Consider the following 21,198-nt stretch of genomic DNA (forward strand, 5'->3'; position numbering starts at 1 on the left):
ATTCTCATATGAATGAGAATCACACTCACTTTTCGGCTTTTCCAAAGAAACACCAAAATCAAAATATTTTGCAACATGTCAGCACGTATCAACTAAGAATTCTTCGAATTCTGTGAGTTGAAAAGAACACCAACACAGTTGCCTGTGAGGTTGTTATTAACACTGTCAGTTCGTTTTGAAAAACATTACTCTCTGTAATAGAGGGTAATAAATGAAGTTGAGCCAATGGGGGAATACTCCACTCAAACAATCGAAAATGAGATTGAACTTCAACAATAAACAAAACAAACAAAAAACAGCCAAGGCACGGGCGAATGAATGGAGCTTTGTTAAAAACAAAAAAACAAAATTCCAATAACAACCTCACAGGCAACTGTGTTGGTGTTCTTTTCAACTCACAGAATTCGAAGAATTCTTAGTTGATACGTGCTGACATGTTGCAAAATATTTTGATTTTGGTGTTTCTTTGGAAAAGCCGAAAAGTGAGTGTGATTCTCATTCATATGAGAATACTAGACACTTAAAGAGTTCGGTTTTTCGCTAAAAAGGCATCATTTCAAAAACTGAGAAGCCAATTGATAATTCCCTTCGCCGGGATGAAATCATGATATTGGTAGCGATCAGTAAAATTTTGCAACACTGTCAGTTCGTTTTGAAAAACATTACTCTCTGTAATAGAGGGTAATAAATGAAGTTGAGCCAATGGGGGAATACTCCACTCAAACAATCTATATTTATTTATTTTAGGTGTATTGCAAAAATGAACCTGATATTCAAAGACAATTTGAATATGTAGCAGGAGGGGCTTATCAATGTGAATTTTTCAATTTTCGAATATTTTGTAGAAATGTATAATTTATATAATTGTTCCACAAACATCCAAGTAGGGACAAGGGGGCTTCTCTTATATCAATAGATTCATATTAAGATATTGATATGTGACCTAGTTTTTATCCGAAAGGCGTGTCATAAGTTGTCACTTGTAGAGACGTTTTTCATGGCTGAAATACTCAAGAAATATCACCAACATTACTAAGGGGTATTTTGCCACCGTGGAAAATTTGATGTGGCCAGGCTTGGAAATCAGCGTGCAAGGCGGTTGCACATAACAAATTCCTAGAGGTTGTGGTGTAGGGTATCATATGGTCGGCCCCGTCCGACTATAGCCTTTTCTTACTTGTTCAGAAAGTTGTTGAATATTTAAAAAAAAAAAACTTTTTATCTTCTTAAATTTTGAAAACATTTTTGTAACAAGTCGCGCGAAATTTTTGAAAATTTTTACCATAACTGTTTATCTTTTACATTTTTACAAAAACTTTTTATCTACTTAAATTTTGAAAATATTTTTGTAAAAAATCGCGAGTTTTTTTTTTCAAAAATATTTTCACAATTTAAAATGGTAAAAAGTTTTTGTAAAAATATTCAAAAACTTTCTGAAAAACGAAAAGCGCCGCAAGCGAAAATATTTTTGAAAAAAATCGAGCGATTTTCTTAACAAATATTTTCAAATTTAAAACTTCTCCGAACTACTACTCACATAATTTCGGGCATAATTTCGTTTTTAAATTATTTTATGAAATCAGGAGGATTTTAGGGATACTTCGGCATATGTTGGCACTTAGGACTTCTCAAATGTATAAGCCCGCTTACATTCTAACTTCTACTCTAAAACTTAAAAAATTATAACTATAAATTTCAAAATTAAGCAATGAAATAATTTATAAATTAAGAAAATAAGTCGTTGGGAGTTATGTCCGATTTTTTTTTTGTTATGTCCTCATTGCTTCACGGACATAACGCCCAAAATCATTTTGGGAGTTATGTCCAAGCGCTGAAAAATTACGATGTACAAAGTTAGGACCAAATCGGATACTGCCTTTGAGATTCTTTATTTACCACCCACATAGACGGACAAACATATCTATATCGACATTTAATTGTCTGAAACCGATTTGGTGGGATTTAAATCCAATATTTCATGAATCATCTTTCTGACTGTAACAAGTGTATACATATACCTTCTGTAGCCATCAGGTGGTGATTATAAAAAACATCTATCTATCTACATATAACTTCCAAATTAACTCCTCTTTTAACAACTCCCTCCCTACCATATTTTTCCATTTGCAACACTATCTCTACAATTGCAGTCTCCAAAGTGTTGTTGTTAATTCAAATTCAATCCCCCTCAAAATTTTAAGTAGACAAAATAATTAGCAGTCGTGTGTTGTGTTGTGAAAGCTTTTGCAAATCCATGGTTTATATGCGGCTTGTCGCTGATTGCATGCTTGCATACATATACACACACACACTCAAACACATAATTGGTGAGTTTTATGTGCGTGTTTGTCTTAACAACTATGTAAATTACATTGTAAATTCAAAGGGGTTTCAACAAATGGACCACAAGGACCAACACCAGCTAGTCAGCACTAGACCAGCATTTACCACAAATACTGGAATTTGATTTGTAAAATGGCCACACTTAAGACCGGCTAAATGTTAAGTTATTTTGGAAGGAAGAGGGCAAATGGTTAGAATATTGAAACACCTATCAAATGTGAAGAAATGTGGTTTTTGGGTTTTGTGGGTGTGTACGCACAGACCATTGTGTTTAATTAAGGGCAACACTGGTATAATTGATATAAACATAAATAGATAACATTGTGTAAGTAGTGTTTGGTGTTGCCTAATTTATGGGGGCCCAAAGCAAATTTGCATACATTTGGAAGCCTTATTTGTAAAAAAGAAAAAAAATTATTGTCTTGCAAATTGTGTCCTATCATTTAACCCCAGTTTAGTTTTTGTGTCACATAAAAAGGAAAAATTTGTCCTTGTACCCGAAAAAAATTGTTTGCCATTTTTTTTCTTCTTGACAAGAAAAACGTTTCCTTTGTTGTAACAGTTCTTCTTTTTCTACTTTCATCCATGTCTTATTTATTCTAAATGTATTTGCTTGAAATACCGCCTTTGGCCTTTAAGTGTGTATTTTTCTTCTTCGTCCATTCTGCTGGTCAATTTCTTCATGATCGTTTATTTGTCTTTACTTTCTCTCACGACGACTCGTTGGCCATCTTGTTCTACTTCTTTTTTTGGGGGGAATATGGCAAATGCAAATTTTATGCAGGTCAGATTTTTTCATTGCTTGGTAACATTTACATTTTAAACAACCTTAGTTTTTCTGGCATGGCACTTCTTTATCTTGTGGCTTGGTTTTTGAGCTGCATTTTTGAAGGATTTATTTCTTGTCAAATATTTAACAATGTTAAGTTAATTTGGCAAAGGCCACCACCACCATCATCATTACCCCAAGACTGTGATGATGAGATGATGAAAAGAGGGCATGGGATTTTGACATTTTCACTGGAGCAGAAAATAGACCTTGACACAAATGTTGCTTTGAGATTAAAAAACACACAAAATTATGATTGCTTTTGTTTTACTGGATGATGACGTATAGGATGAGGCGTCATTTCGTTGGACTGTCACCAACATTGAGGGAATTTGTAGACCACAGAAGTATATACTTATCCGAACGTGTGTTCAACATAGAACAACTGAAATTATACGAAAGTTTTAAGCTGCCACAAAAACACTCAGGAAATGTAGCCATCATCTGGACGGGTTTTTGTTAACAACTGGAAATGGGATTTGCTAAGTCCCTTCTGGCGAACTTAAGGTTCAAGTGTTAAACTTAAATAGTAGACACCAATGACCAAGTCAGGTTGTTCAGGGTTAAAGGCTCTCCGGATAAAAAGTCTTAAAGGGAAGGATTAAAACATCTTTGGAGATGTTAAGTAGCGGAAGTCACTTTAAAACTTGTCACTGATCGCCTTTGATGATATGTCAAGGTCAACACCTACGTGTTACCTAAGCATCAGCGGACATTAGAAACAATTTTGTTTTTTAGATATGAAGCTGACGTCATAGCCATAACACTAGATGCGATGGATGAGTGGATTGATAGAGACAACCGAACATATCACCAAAATATATTAAGGGTCTCAACGGAAAATTCAAACGTAGGTAATTTATGTGAACCACTAATACCAGACAGACAAATCTGGATCAAAACTACGGCCTTATGGAAACTGCTGTTATACAGATGGGTCGATGCCTGTATCTTTTTGTGAAGGAACTGGAATTAAACAAGTAAGAAAGTATCAGTCAACTGTGCTGACGGAGATATACCCTCAGCCGCTGACCAAAAAAAAAACCAAACCAAACACAATAAATATGCCGTATATAAAATATGTAGATTTCGAGTCAAGAGTTTGCTTTAAAATTTGTAGGTACCTTAATGTGGGGCTATACCAAATCTCTGACATATACCAAACATTTTTAGTAACCAAACTTCTTCATAAAGGACTCGAAATATTAAATTAGTTTTAGAGTTATCTTGCACAATAGCCATTTTAGTTGATCCCGGCAGGGTTTTGGAGCTTTTGTGCCATTATATCAGGAAGTATTGACTTACTCCAGAAAAAATGTATCGTTGTAAATGGGGCCGCTAGAACTACTGAAAAAAGAACGATGCGAGAGGAGACGGAGTGGACCGATATAGTCCATATTCCAACCTGATACACGATTGGATGAAATAATACGATGCGTACAGTCTGAACCAATCAGAATTATCTTGCGGATTTGCCATTTTGGTTGCTGCCGTCAGGGTTTCTTGGAGCTTTTAGGCCAATATTTCAGCAAGTATGGACTTGCGCAAGAAAAAAATTGTAACTTCGTAAAGGGAGCCGCAAGAACAACCTGCTGAAAAAAATTCAAAAATTTCCGAGACAAGTTCTTAAACTTCACTTTATCCGAATTTTGTGTGGGAGGTACCGGAAGGAATGGACCGATATAGTCCATATTTGAACCCGATATATATCTGGAAAGAATAATACGATGTGCGAAGTTTGGACCAAATCAATAGCTCCCTTTGGGAGTTATCGTTCACACCATTTTGCAGGAAAATGTTGAACTTTTGTGGGGAAGGTACCGGAAGGAGTGAACCGATATGGCCCATCTTCGAACTTAAACTAAGTTTGAACAAAATATTACCATACCCAAAATTTGGTTCGAATCGGTTGATCCGTTCGAGAGTTATCGTGCGCACCAGCCAGACAGAGGGACAGACAGACAGATGGACGGACATGGCTAAAACGACTCCAAATTGTCTGAAATGAATTTCGTCCAAACATACTTGTGGTCTAAAACCGTATCAAAGTGTATATACCCTTTCTAGCCTGAAGACTGAGGGTATAAAAATCTCTCACCAACTGCCGGAGAGGCATGAAGAGTAACAAGATAGCCAAATCCTTGGGAAAATATACCACAAAACAAACTACGATAGGCCAAGACAATGCCCTAAGTGCCGCAAATGGAATTAAAAGTATTAGCAAATAAGTAAAAAGTATCAGTCGACTTTGCCGACAGAGGTATATCTTCAGCCTGTGTGAATTGAATATCGGCTACTGGAATACCGGCTACAAAACTAAAATCCTTTTCCCAAAAATTAGGTATTAAGGAGGATTTCTTTGGGTTTGGCCCTTTTTGGACATTTGACCTGGCCGAAAAACATGTGGAATAGAATTAATGCTCAAATACAATGTGGAGGAGGTACTTGAAGGAAGTGATCGAAATAGTCCATTTTGAAAGTGGATCTTATTTTGGGAGTTATCTCTTTTCGATATATATCGCTTCATTTCAGTTGGACAGCGTATAACTTAGAGCTTTTGGAACACTGTGTCAGGAAGTCTGGCCCTGACCAGGAAAAAAAAATATCGCTGTAAACAGGACCACAACGAGTAACTTCGGTATACATTTCCAAATGATCTTCGAAGGGAGACCCTAAACTGCACTTAAACAATAATGTTGAACTTTTGTGGGGGAGATACCCTTAGGAAGAGACCGACATGGACCATTTGCGAAGTTAAACTAAATTTGGTTACAACAAAAATCAAAGCGATTCGAGAGCAGTTCTTTAAACTGAAAATATCCGAAATCTTGTGTGGGAGGTATTCGAAGAATTGGAACAAGAGAGTCCATATTGGTACCTCATCTAGATCTGGTAGAAATTTCACGATGTGTACAATATGGACTTAAACGGTTACTTTAAGAGTTATGGTGCTCACAATTTTTCCAAACATTTTTGAACTTGTGTGGGTGAGAAACATAAAGGAGTGGATCGATATGACTCATCTTCAAAATTAAACTAAGTTTGGACAAAATATTACAAAGGCCAAATTTGAGACCAAATCGGTTGATCAATTCGAGAGGTATAGATCACTACGGCCACTACACATGGTGCCATAGGAGATTTTTGCACCTTTCGGGCTATTTTCTCAGGAAGTATGGACTTGCCCCTAAACAACTTGTACCGTCGTAATGGGAGCAGCGAATACAAGTTGTTAAAACAAAAATCAAAGCGATATGAGGGCAGGTCTTAAACTAAATTTATGCGAAATTTTGTGTAGCAGGTACCCGAAGGAGTGGACCAATAGAGTCCATACCTCATCTATGTCTGGTAGAAATTTCACTATGTGTACAGTATGGACCAAATCGGTTACTTCCTTCAACTGTTATCGTGCGCACAATTTTTTCGAAAATTTTTGAACTTTTGTGGGTGAGGTACCAGATGTGGTGGACCGATATGGCTCATCTTCAAACTTAAACTAAGTTTGGACAACATATTACGAAGGCTAAATTTGTGACCAAATCGGTTGATCATATGGTGCCATATGCGATTTTTACACTTTTCATGCTATTTTCTCAGGAAGTATGGACTTGACCCTAAAAAACTTCTACCGTCGTAATGGGGGCAGCGAATACAAGTTGTTACAATAAAAATCATTCGAGAGTAGGTCTTTAACTGAACTTATACGAAATTTTGTGTGGGAGGTACCCAAAGGAGTGAACCAATAGAGTCCATATTGGTACCTCATCTATATCTGGTAGAAATTTCACGATGTGTACTGTGAGAACCAAATCGGTTACTCCCTTCAAGAGTTATGCGCCAGTGAGGTATGTACATTTTAGAGCTAAGTAGTGGAAGAATATTCACACCTGGCAGAATGCCTACCTTACAACTGCAACAGGGTGCCTTCTCATGACCAAGAAGAATTTACCGGTACATAAACACATCGCAATGTTTTCGATGAAGTACCCTGAGCACCCCTGTCACGGTCTAGTGGATAGGCTTCCCCCAGCCAGGCACGTCAGGAGAGATCTTCATGATCTGGATCTAGATCAACATGTCTATCGGTAAGTATTTTAGATCATTCATACTGATGCAGTTTCGCAGGCAGTACAAAGGAACTGTGTGCATGCCGTACTCGGAGATCCAATCCATCCCAGCAGAAGAACGCTAGCTACCAAGGCATGGACGAGTTATGTTAGCCCAATTACGATTGCTGTGAATTTTTTTCTAATTTCAGAGATTTGACCAGTAGATATTTCTCAGCTACCAGAGGATATGAGAGAGTGGCCAGTTCTTTGAAGCGGTGATTGGTAAACTCTCTGAAACTTTGTTTAGTTCAGAACAGTACGGCGTTCGGAGGCTAAGAAGTCGGATGATCGATTTACGGAGACGATAATGGGTAAATGGTCTGAGCCAAGGGATATGATGGCTGTCAGGATACCTCAAACCCTCAAACGGGGTGCCACAATGATGATGTCTGGCAAGTTGCGCCAATCTCCTCTTATAATCGTGGGATCGTCTTCGTTCTCTGTGTAAAATGTGGAACTATCAATTTGCTCTAACAGCGCTGTATCCCTCTGACCATTGCCTAGGAATAACAAAGCTCATTATAAGTGTTGAAGTCCCTAGCACCAAACAGCTAGTGCCCTACAAACTAATGTCAGGTATATAACACAGAGCACAATTATTTTTCGACGGTATATACACATTAACAACTCTACCTGGACAGTCCCACTATTTACTGCTATGTAAGGGAGACTTCTCTCATATCAATGATTGCACGCCGATTCATATTAGCTTAATGTTTTTATTGCAGAGTCCGAAAGGCGTATCTTACGACACCACTTGTAGAAAAGTTGTTCATGGCTGATATACTCAGGAAATGTAAGCCAGCATTATACTGAGGGGATTTGTCACCGTTGAAAATTTGATGTTGCCACTGCACCATGGTTTCCACTGCAAACCCCATACACTCCATTATTTATCACTAGGGTCAAGCTCAAACGAGATTGGTCTGTACTGGTCGGAGTAGTGTATAAGGAAGGCAAGTACAGCTCCGATTCTTGTACAATTTTTCCTCAAAACATTGTAATCATCCTAACGTTGCAAGCTACAAGTGACGGTGTGTTTTGTTTACTGCATCGCAACGACGATGATTTTTCTCCGAATCACAAAATCAACAATTTCGATGACTTTGTTATGGAAAATGTTGCAATTGAATTGCAGGAACTATGCATTTCCGGGGCTCTGAACAAAAACATTGGATATAAGATGGTAGGTTTTGTTGTTGTTGTGATGACTGCGGGGTTGCCTCGTATATCTACGATGAAGATGGAGACATGTTAGGAGATGTTTTGCACAGCTAGCAACCACATAACTCCTATTGCAGTAGTCCTGAAGGCAAAAATGCCCCCATTCCTTACATCTCACCGAACGGAACAGATCCAAGGCCCTCAAACGACGTAGGACTGATCTGGGCAAGCTGGTAAAATCCTTCCACAAAAGCTTGTAACCATAGTAACGTTGCAAGCTACAGGTGGTGGTAAGGTTTGTTCCATGGATAGCGGTGACCATGATGTTTCTGCGCCTCATAAAGTCCACAATTTCTCTTACTTTGCAAAGGAGACCTAAACATGAGTTGCGGGGTGCAAAACAACAGCATGTCATTTACGATGTTATGTTTGTTATTTTTGGGGAGACTGCGAGGGTTTCGACTGCGACGATGAATCCAATAACAAAGTTTTATAGAAGAGTACACGGAGACCCGCTGGAAGATACACTGGCGCAGCAAATAGCAACATAACTCCCATCGCAGTAGTTCTGCCGACCGTTGAGAACATATAAGCCTCTGAAGTGTACTCATTAGATCTCACCAATGTTGACAAGGGGTGGATTGCGAAATCTACTGCTCCCATCGTGAACAAAATACACGAACACAAACCTATGACTGTTGATGAGACCGCCCCTGATCGAAGACCCCTCCGAGTCAATCCGGTACATAGAACCATCTGGAAGGTACACAAACAGGAAAATAATTCATCCTAAAATCTAATTTAATTTTGAGAATAATTATGAGATTTTTCGGGCCATTAACTCAGGAAATATGGAGTTACCCACTAAAAAAAGATCGTTTTAATAATTATTTGTTGAAAGTTTCAAACCTATCCTCGAATAGCAATCAACTTATTGGAACGAAGTTGTAGTTGCTCCAGTTAATGTCAGGTTTTAAAATTTACATAGACGAACTCAGATTTGTTGGTGAGGCAGCCCTGTGGGTTTGGCCTTTTAAAATGTTTTCTAAAAAATCATGTTGTTAGTCGTTGACAAAATAATTCGCAAACTTTTAAGGTTTAGTAATGATGTGACCACTTGGAACCTGAAATGTAAAATCATAGCTAGTTTGGAAGGAATGCAGCTAAAATCCCCAAAGTACCTAAAATCGGAAGTTGTCGTTATATGGGGGCTACACCAAAACATGGGCCTAAGTTGGTGTAATAATTTCTTTGGTGTAGGCAATTTTTCGACCACTGGGAACCTCAACTGTTCGGCTAAAAATTGGTGGTATCGTTATATACCGACCGATTTGACATTTTTGAACTTTTTATCGACACTTCCCAATGGCCAGATTTTGGTTTCCATCTAAAGTTGCGGCCCACATTTTTGTATGGCCCTCAAACAAAGATACCAGTCTGTTTCTGGTATTTTGAAGTTTTTACCTACATTTTCGGTCTAAATTGGCTGTAATTAGGCATTTATAGTTCCGAATGGTCAGATAACTTCCGCAATTCCCTATTTCATTGGAATATTGTAGAACATCCTGGATTAGAATTGCAGAAGCATCCCTACTTAGGCAGTTAGAGCGGTATCAAAACGCAGTTAAATAAAAACTGTTGTTGAATTACTGAAATTTTTTTTTTTAAATTTAAATAAATTTATGGTCTGTTTCTCTAAGACGATTCGAATTCAAATTCGTTCGAATTACTACCAATCTCCTGTTGTTGTAGAAAACTTTTGTTTGGCTGAAAACAATGTGATTCAAATATTTTTCAAAAAACTTAAGTTTGTTAGTAGTTTTACATTTTAAAATTTACGTTTTAATAATTCACATATACGTACTCCTAATATGTAACACATTTAAAGGCCATACCAAATTTGTGACACCATCTAAAATCCCAATACTTATCACCTACACCCACTTACAAAACATCCCGTTAACATATCTGTGAAAATTACATTAGCATTGTTGGCTGATGCAACTTTCCTGTAAACGCTAAGTGGATAAAGAAAATACAACTATTTATTCAGAGTTTTGAGTGGATTTAAATTAATGTATCTCAAAGTTGGTGTTTTTTTGCGGGTGGAATTTTATGCAAATACACTTGTAGCAACACTCAGACTCAAAAACACAGCAAGCGAATGAAGCACTTAAATCTCTCGTTCACTCTAAAAAAACAGGATTAGAAAATGCATTTTACGCCTGGTTGACAGATGTGCTCTTATGGCTGCTTAACACTGATTTTTTTGCATTTGTTGTTGTTTTCACAGAAGTGAAACACTAAACGAAAAACAGGTTTTAGATATTCAAAAACTGTCATGGTGGAGGCATGCACAGATTTTAATATGCCATTAAGAGATGGCGTTTGTTTTTTTTTCGAAGTTTATTTAGTTAGCATAGAGAGGAGCAGTCATGAGGTGTGTGTGTGTGTTTTGAAAAAATCCGCCAAAATTATGCATCAGATGCCTGTGCATCTATGTTTTGGTGGATGTACGTTATGTGGTGGTATGTACACATACATAATTATGTGAGGATTAGGTTGCCTAATGGAAATGTAGTGGGGATTGTGTACAGAGTAGCTTTGAGTTCATATAATGTCATTTAGATAAGCCCAAAAGTAGACTACTTTTTTGGCAATACGAATATATGAATTATGTATTCAAAAAGAGTTGTTTTATGAAGTCACAAAGTAATTAAAATGATTAGCTCAAAATATGGAATGTTAATTAGTTTGAGAGTCGAGTTGTTAATACGGGGCTTTTAGGATCAGTAAAATCATTTTAATGGGTATTTAAAGCTTTCCAAGAAAGGCGATTTCCCGCCCTATTTAGATATAAAATGTTTATATAATCTTGATGTTTAAATATATTTGTTCTTATTTTTTTTTTATTTATTTATTATTATTTTTTTTTCTTCTTCTACTTACCCAATGATAATTTTTCACCCGAATCCGGTGGCAGTGTAAAACCTAATAAAGCCATCGATGCTATCAGTACGCAGGGGATAATTAAATTAAAAAAATAATATAACGTTCGTCGTCGTATAATGATGGCAAATGTTATATCGATATATGGTTCCGGACAGCAGTTGTAATAGATTTCGTTACGTTTACCAGGAACACCTAAAATTGTGTGAACAACCGACACACACAGAGGAAGAGATAAATAGGAAAAAGGAAATTGTTAGAAAATAAATAACAATTACAAAAGTGCAAAACATAAATTATGTATGTAAGTAAAATTTATTTGAATTTTGTTTCCTTTTATTTATTTTGTTTTTTTTTGTGGATTTTGAATGTTCGAAATGTTTATGCATGGAAATTGATAATGAATTTGAAAGGGTAAAAATGTTTCCTGTCATCAAGGAATGACATGGAACTTTAAATGTTAGAAGAAGAGAAATTTTATGTAGATGTTTTTGCTAATAAGAAGATGAAACATGCCATATAGAAGGGAGAAGAAATGGGAGGAAGATTGGGGGAAATTTTGGGAATTATACAAAAGGATTTGTTTAAGGGCGTAACTTGAAAACTACTTTTATTTATGCATGCAAAAATATTAAAATAATTTAATTTTAAAGATTAAGGAAGGAAAACCTTATGCCCACAAAAAACGTGAATTTTTAAGCAAGCCCAAGGCCACAATAAACGTGGATTTTTAAAAGATTTTCTACGCAAGGCTAAGGCCACAATAAACGTGGATTTTTAAAAGATTTTAAGGGCAAGCCCAAGGCCACAAAAACGTTGATTTTAAGAGATTTTTTACGCAAGCCCAAGGCCGCAATAAACGTGGATTTTTAAAACATTTTTTACATAAGCCCAAGGCCATAATAACGTGGATTTTTAAAAGATTTTTACGCAAGCCCAAGGTCACAATAAACGTCGATTTTAAGCGATTTTTTACGCAAGACCAAGGCCATAGTAAACGTGGATTTTTAAAAGATTTTTTACGCAAGCCCAAGGCCACAATAAACGTGGATTTTTAAAAGATTTTTTACGCAAGCCCAAGGACACAATAAACGTGGATTTTTAAAAGATTTTTGGGCCAAGCACAAGCCCGTAATAAACGTGGATTTTTAGGGCAAGCCCAAGGCCACAATAAACGTGGATTTTTAAAAGATTTTTGGGCCAAGCACAAGGCCGTAATAAACGTGGCTTTTTAGGGCAAGCTCAAGGCCACCAGAAACGTGGATTTTTAAAAGATTTTTTTAAGCAAACCCAAGGCCACCAGAAACGTGGATTTTTAAAAGATTTTTTTAAGCAAGCCCAAGGCCACCAGAAACGTGGATTTTTAAAAGATTTTAAGGGCAAGCCTAAGACCACACTAAACGTGGATTTTTAAAAGATTTTAAGGGCAAGCCTAAGACCACACTAAACGTGGATTTTTAAAAGATTTTAAGGGCAAGCCTAAGACCACACTAAACGTGGATTTTTAAAAGATTTTTAGGGCAAGCCTAAGACCACACTAAACGTGGATTTTTAAAAGATTTTTAGGGCAAGCCTAAGACGGCAATAAACGTGGATTTTTAAAAGATTTTTAGGGCAAGCCTAAGATGGCAATAAACGTGGATTTTTAAAAGATTTTTAGGGCAAGCCTAAGACGGCAATAAACGTGGATTTTTAAAAGATTTTAAAAGCAAGCCTAAGGCCACAATAAACGTGGATTTTTAAAAGATTTTAAGGGCAAGCCTAAGGCCACAATAAACGTGGATTTTTAAAAGATTTTAAGGGCAAGCCTAAGACCACAATAAACGTGGATTTTTAAAAGATTTTTAGGGCAAGCCTACACGCAGAGAAAAAATATTTTTCGCTTTTGTTAGAACAAAAATATATGTTTTGGTTCCAAAAATGTATTTGTTTTGTTCAAACATTGTAATCCAAATCCAAAAATACCATCTTTTGTTCCAAACATAGAAAACAAAAACAACTTTCGAATACCGATTGTAGGAACTATCATAATCTAATTTTGTTTACAAAAAGTATTGTCAATACAGAAAACCAGCCCAGAAATTTTTGATTTGAGTGCATATACTTCTCATATACACTTTTCGCATAACTTGGATATAAATGTCGCGTATAATATTGCAATCATTGATGAACACAATACATGGTTTGCTGCATTGGCTGACAACAAAGACAAACAAAAAGCCACAAGAACCCACCACAACATAAGGAATAATTAAACACCATAACCCTCCAAACATTTGGAAGTTAAATATATCTTCTCTCAGTAAATGTGTCTCTATAAAGTGTCTGCATTTAGTTAAAAATGCGACTGTTGTCGTTTTACAAGAACAAATATGTTGTTATCGCTTTTTTATCCGTATGTGGTCACAACTGCGTGACTTACAGGATTATAAAAAGCGACACTTTATGTTGTACAAAAACAAATGCTTCAAGTCTGGAGCATTGATACTACTCTCTGTTATAGAGAGTATTGTTTTCAAAACAATAGTGGCAGCATTAGAAAAACAATTTGATTGACGTGATTTCTTCATTTCTTGTGAAGTTTTGTTAGCTATCGGTACAAACTTTATACAAAAAATTAAATGAAAATAAAGCGGTTTAGTTTATTTATTATTTATTTTCAACTTTTATAAAAAAGTAAATCAAACGTGTTATTATTCATTGAACTCAATGTAAATGCGGTTATAAAAGGTGCATTGTATTATAAAAATTGTTTCTTTTTGATCCATTTTATAATAAAATGCACCTTTTATAACCGCAGTAACATTAAAATCAAATGAATAATGATAAGTTTGAATAAACAATAAAAAAACTAAATAGCCTTTTACAGATTCTGTCGCTTCCGTCACTACTTAAAGTTTCGTAAGCGGTACCTGCATGAGTACCTAATGCACACTAAAAGTGCCCCGGTTCCGACACTCCAACTGAATCGCATAAGAAACATACAGCAGTGACGGAAGCGATAATAGAGTTTGAGCCGCATAAGTGGAACAGTTTCTTTAGTCATTTTTGTCTTTTCGGATACAAATGCGACTGTCGCAGTAGACACAACTATCGCCTTTCAGTGACTTTTGCGTCAATCAGGCGATAGAAAATGTTTGTAGGGAACTAACATGAAAAGGAAAGAAGAATGAAACAAAACAGAAACAAATAAAAACAAGAGTCTCACAAGTACATACACACAAAAACAAAGGTAAAGGCAGCATGTCATACAAACACACCACAACTCACCAAAATTGTTTTTTCAACACGGCATCGAATAGCGAGAGAAGAGAAACAAATTTTCGAAGAAAAGAGAGAAATATTGTTCAGTTGACACAAACTATTTTTGGATTTACAATACTACATGAGGAATCCAACAATATGTTAACAATACATATTTTGCTCTTGGAATATTGTTGGATCAAACATATTTTTTTCTCTGCGTGTAAGACGGCAATAAACGTGGATTTTTAAAAGATTTTTAGGGCAAGCCTAAGACGGCAATAAACGTGGATTTTTAAAAGATTTTTAGGACAAGCCTAAGACGTCAATAAACGTGGATTTTTAAAAGATTTTTAGGGCAAGCCTAAGACGGCAATAAACGTGGATTTTTAAAAGATTTTTAGGGCAAGCCTAAGACGGCAATAAACGTGGATTTTTAAAAGATTTTTAGGGCAAGCCTAAGACGTCAATAAACGTGGATTTTTAAAAGATTTTTAGGGCAAGCCTAAGACGTCAATAAACGTGGATTTTTAAAAGATTTTTAGGGCAAGCCTAAGACGGCAATTAACGTGGATTTTTAAAAGATTTTTAGGGCAAGCCTAAGACGGCAATAAACGTGGATTTTTAAAAGATTTTTAGGGCAAGCCTAAGACGGCAATAAACGTGGATTTTTAAAAGATTTTTAGGGCAAGCCTAAGACGGCAATAAACGTGGATTTTTAAAAGATTTTTAGGGCAAGCCTAAGACGGCAATAAACGTGGATTTTTAAAAGATTTTTAGGGCAAGCCTAAGACGGCAATAAACGTGGATTTTTAAAAGATTTTTAGGGCAAGCCTAAGACGGCAATAAACGTGGATTTTTAAAAGATTTTTAGGGCAAGCCTAAGACGGCAATAAACGTGGATTTTTAAAAGATTTTTAGGGCAAGCCTAAGACGGCAATAAACGTGGATTTTTAAAAGATTTTTAGGGCAAGCCTAAGACGGCAATAAACGTGGATTTTTAAAAGATTTTTAGGGCAAGCCTAAGACGGCAATAAACGTGGATTTTTAAAAGATTTTTAGGGCAAGCCTAAGACGGCAATAAACGTGGATTTTTAAAAGATTTTTAGGGCAAGCCTAAGACGGCAATAAACGTGGATTTTTAAAAGATTTTTAGGGCAAGCCTAAGACGGCAATAAACGTGGATTTTTAAAAGATTTTTAGGGCAAGCCTAAGACGGCAATAAACGTGGATTTTTAAAAGATTTTTAGGGCAAGCCTAAGACGGCAATAAACGTGGATTTTTAAAAGATTTTTAGGGCAAGCCTAAGACGGCAATAAACGTGGATTTTTAAAAGATTTTTAGGGCAAGCCTAAGACGGCAATAAACGTGGATTTTTAAAAGATTTTTAGGGCAAGCCTAAGACGGCAATAAACGTGGATTTTTAAAAGATTTTTAGGGCAAGCCTAAGACGGCAATAAACGTGGATTTTTAAAAGATTTTTAGGGCAAGCCTAAGACGGCAATAAACGTGGATTTTTAAAAGATTTTTAGGGCAAGCCTAAGACGGCAATAAACGTGGATTTTTAAAAGATTTTTAGGGCAAGCCTAAGACGGCAATAAACGTGGATTTTTAAAAGATTTTTAGGGCAAGCCTAAGACGGCAATAAACGTGGATTTTTAAAAGATTTTTAGGGCAAGCCTAAGACGGCAATAAACGTGGATTTTTAAAAGATTTTTAGGGCAAGCCTAAGACGGCAATAAACGTGGATTTTTAAAAGATTTTTAGGGCAAGCCTAAGACGGCAATAAACGTGGATTTTTAAAAGAATTTTAGGGCAAGCCTAAGACGGCAATAAACGTGGATTTTTAAAAGATTTTTAGGGCAAGCCTAAGACGGCAATAAACGTGGATTTTTAAAAGATTTTTAGGGCAAGCCTAAGACGGCAATAAACGTGGATTTTTAAAAGATTTTTAGGGCAAGCCTAAGACGGCAATAAACGTGGATTTTTAAAAGATTTTTAGGGCAAGCCTAAGACGGCAATAAACGTGGATTTTTAAAAGATTTTTAGGGCAAGCCTAAGACGGCAATAAACGTGGATTTTTAAAAGATTTTTAGGGCAAGCCTAAGACGGCAATAAACGTGGATTTTTAAAAGATTATTAGGGCAAGCCTAAGACGGCAATAAACGTGGATTTTTTAAAGATTTTTAGGGCAAGCCTAAGACGGCAATAAACGTGGATTTTTAAAGGATTTTTAGGGCAAGCCTAAGACGGCAATAAACCTGGATTTTTAAAAGATTTTTAGGGCTAGCCCATACCCACAATAAACGTGGATTTTTAAAAGATTTTTAGGGCTAGCCCATAGCCACAATAAACGTGGATTTTTAAAAGATTTTTAGGGCTAGCCCATAGCCACAATAAACGTGGAGTTTTAAAAGATTTTTAGGGCTAGCACATAGCCACAATAAACGTGGATTTTTAAAAGATTTGTAGGGCAAGCATAAGGCCACAATAAACGTTGATTTTTAAAAGATTTTTAGGGCTAGCCCATAGCCACAATAAACGTGGATTTTTAAAAGATTTGTAGGGCAAGCATAAGGCCACAATAAACGTTGATTTTTAAAAGATTTTTAGGGCTAGCCCATAGCCACAATAAACGTGGATTTTTAAAAGATTTGTAGGGCAAGCATAAGGCCACAATAAACGTTGATTGTTAAAAGATTTTTAGGGCTAGCCCATAGCCACAATAAACGTGGATTTTTAAAAGATTTTTAGGGCAAGCATAAGGCCACAATAAACGTGGATTTTTAAAAGATTTTAAGGGCAAGCCTAGAGCCACAATAAACGTGGATTTTTAAAAGATTTTTAGGGCTAGCCTAAGTCCACAATAAACGTGGATTTTTAAAAGATTTTTAGGGCAAGCCTAAGTCCACAATAAACGAGGATTTTTAAAAGATTTTTAGGGCAAGCCTAAGTCCACAACAAATGTAGATTTTTAAAAGATTTTTAGGGCAAGCCTAACTAAGTCCACAATAAACGTGGATTTTTAAAAGATTTTTAGGGCAAGCCTAAGTCCACAACAAATGTAGATTTTTAAAAGATTTTTAGGGCAAGCCTAAGTCCACAATAAACGAGGATTTTTAAAAGATTTTTAGGGCAAGCCTAAGTCCACAACAAATGTAGATTTTTAAAAGATTTTTAGGGCAAGCCTAAGTCCACAATAAACGAGGATTTTTAAAAGATTTTTAGGGCAAGCCTAAGTCCACAACAAATGTAGATTTTTAAAAGATTTTTAGGGCAAGCCTAACTAAGTCCACAATAAACGTGGATTTTTAAAAGATTTTTAGGGCAAGCCTAAGTCCACAACAAATGTAGATTTTTAAAAGATTTTTAACTATTCAATGTCTCATATGCCATCTAGCGCCTCAAACTAGGCTACACCATTTTCAGTTTCAGGGAATTACAACATTAGCAACTACTTTATTTTTGTTTTTGTGTTAGAAAATTGTTTAGCCTTTTATGTGGCGAAATGTTTTTAGTGGTGTGTTGAAAAACGGAAAATGTTAAATTGATTGGCGACTGACAATTGCTTTGCTTACATTGTGTCATTAAAATGGCCACTGACAAAAAGCGGGAGACAGAGAGAAACATACATACAGATAAACAAAAAGACAAAAACGAAACACACAATGCACATCCAGATGTAGTGAATATTTTAACAATCAAACAATTTGCAACTTGCCAAATGAATGGAAAAAACTAACTAAAAAAATAACAAAAAGAGGGGCGAAACTAAGTGAAAAAAACTACAAATCAATTGCATGTAGAATTAATTGAAAATTCAACAACAACAGCCAAAAATGTCCAAACACACAAAAAACTATAAAACAGTACAAAGCGAATTAGCAACAAAATGGCGAAATAAAAACCCTACCCTTTAGAATAATAGAAAGCGAAAAGAAAGCTTGGATGCAATCTAAATTGCTGTCTGTGTATTAGTTTTTTGCTACGTTTTGACCCCCTAGCAAATGTTGTAATGTTTTGAAATTTGCATAAAATTTCAGCTTTCTTTTTGGCCAGGATAAAATCAAAGTAGTTTTATGTGTATATTTTTGGGGGTGTATAGAACACAACCTCAAATATGTAGCAACATTTTTGTATTTGCCTTTTTTGTACAGAAGGAGAGGTTACTTCACAAACAGTCGGAGAATTCTCTGTTCTTAAGAATATGATCTTTGTGGGTATAGCAAAAACATGGGGGAAATTGGAGTACGTTAATGCACTAAATGAAATATGGCTGAAGAAGTGCATACTTTCAAATAACCGTCTCTAAGGTCACCAAAAGCTTAGATTTTTTTAAAAGATGCCCTCCAAAAAAAGTGGATTTTTAAGAATATTTACAAGGATGTATACCCGTCCAATGTGACCCTATGGTCACATTACCCATCCAACAGCGGCCGGTTCTATGCGCCGTGTTACTTGGAGAAATCTTCGATCATTGCCGTTGGAGTCGATTTGTCAGCCATACAGATTGAATGGATAAATATCCATCACTGTGAAAATAATTTGCATTTGAAAGAAGAAAAGTTCGATGACAGAGAGCCACTCCTCAGCCGATATGTCTGATGAGCCGCTACCAACGGCGAAGTCGGTCACATAATGGTGGTTGTGTGGGTTCGAATATTCGGCTTTCCTTTTTCACTTGTAAAAAATCATCGGTCATTAAGCTCGACTCTAACGAGAAATCAATTAAAATTAATATTAAAAATGATCTTCGCCCTAATAGCCAACATTTTCAAAAATGCTTCGGTAATTAACGATATTTGTCGGTAAGTTAGTGACAAAAGATTTACGTAAAGTTCGTAGTTTTGCGTTTTAAATTTATCGATTTCTGTCGCTAACTGAAAAAAGTGAGTTAGAGAATCGCACTACTGGTCTTAGTCCCCTAGAGGACTACTCCGATAGGAGTTATGTTGATGTTTGATTGTTGGCTGTTAATGCGCCAGAGCATCTCCTAGCGTGTCTCTAACTTCGTCGTAGTAATACAAGCCAACCCCCTCAGTCTCCCCAACAACAACAAACACAGCATCTAAAGCCACATGTTGTGGTTTAGCGCCCCGAAAATGCATCATCTCAGCAATTTAATTGCAACGGATTCCGCAACAAACTCAGCGAAATCGTAAACTTTATGAGTCTTAAGATTCACAACAGGGTCGCCGCGATCCAGAAAAAAAAAATTAACCGTCACCTGTTTTTTTGCAAAGTTGCGATGGTTACACGGTTTTACAAACGGATCGTACAAATAGGTCTGTCCAGTACAGACCTATCTCGTTTATACTTGATTCTAGTGACCTATACGACTACATATGTAGAATGTATCAGCGAAAAACCTTTTAAATGAAATTTGATGGCGATCGGTTAACGTTAACCCGTGGTATTTTTGTTTCCATAGTAATTTGTATGGTATGGATCGATTGGACCATAAATGCTTATTTTAGAGAATTTTCGTGAAAATGCACCTTTGGCCCCATACAAATTACCGTGGAAACAACGATCCCTCTGGTGGCACGGGTTAACGTTAACCGATCGCCATAAAAAAGTAAATAGGCGTTTCAAAAAAAACTTTGTTGTTTTTTGGGTCGCCTAAGTATATACCCCTGATGTATAGCTGTGCCTTGTGTAATACGTCCAACATTAGTCGCTTTTGGAGGCCAATAACCGTCTGGTGCTAGGTTATTTCAATGATCGTCATGAGCTTTGGCATTCAGCCCTTGGCTATGACTAGAGTAGAGTTGGGAAATCTCGTTCAATTGAACGATCCGGATCACTGTCCTTGTTCAAAAATGAATGAGTAACATCATAAAAACCAACGTGTGAAATTAAGTATATGCAGTTGTGTCAAAGAAATTAGCGGTGTCCATTGAACGAGATAGTGATCCGGATCGTTCAATTGAACGAAATTGCCCAACTCTAGACTAGAGGGGTACAGCGCTGGCCGTGCACATTGATAGCTCCACATTTTACACTGTGAATGAAGACGTTCCTACGAGGAAAATTGGAGATTGCCTGGCAACACATTATTTTTCTTTGCTCAGACCATCTTCCGATCATCGTCTCCCTTAACAGACTACCCGACTTCGTAACCTCTGAACTCCGTACTTTTCTGAACAATGGAAAAGCTGATTTGCAAGGATTCAAAGAATTTATCAAACACCGTTTCAGAGAGCTGACCATTCCCTCAGAATATCGGGTAGCGGAGACAATTTTCAGAAACATCATCACTGCTACAGCCGCTCACTACATACCGGCTGGTCACTAGTACCCAAAATCAGATCAAATTTCCCATCAAATGAGCGAAACGAATCGCGAAAAATCGAAAGATAGAGTGCTTACTCTCGAAGTCAGCAGGCTAGTAGGCGGGCATAAGCAGAAAATGTGGCTAGACCACCTGAAGCAATGGAAAATTGGAATGGATGTTATTTTCACCGGCGTTATTGTAACAGACCCGATGCGCATGTTATTTTAACAGACAGTTTATAGAGCACCCCGAATAAGAAGATCACTCTCAGTCGAGGAGGCACC

The 21,198-nt window shown here is 36.5% G+C and overlaps 1 protein-coding gene across 1 annotated transcript in view; it reads right to left on the minus strand.

The window, feature by feature from the left end:
- Window positions 1–21,198, minus strand: part of nAChRalpha5 (nicotinic Acetylcholine Receptor alpha5) — a 627,615-nt gene that overhangs the window by 112,739 nt on the left and 493,678 nt on the right. The window contains exon 7 of the mRNA XM_073967499.1: window positions 11,395–11,589. Coding sequence (XP_073823600.1) covers window positions 11,395–11,589 — 195 coding nt within the window. The remainder of the gene's footprint in view (window positions 1–11,394; window positions 11,590–21,198) is intronic.

This window comes from Musca autumnalis, unplaced genomic scaffold, assembly GCF_047663935.1.
Source record: "Musca autumnalis isolate F117 unplaced genomic scaffold, ASM4766393v1 scaffold_2, whole genome shotgun sequence".
Taxonomy (NCBI): Eukaryota; Metazoa; Arthropoda; class Insecta; order Diptera; family Muscidae; genus Musca; species Musca autumnalis.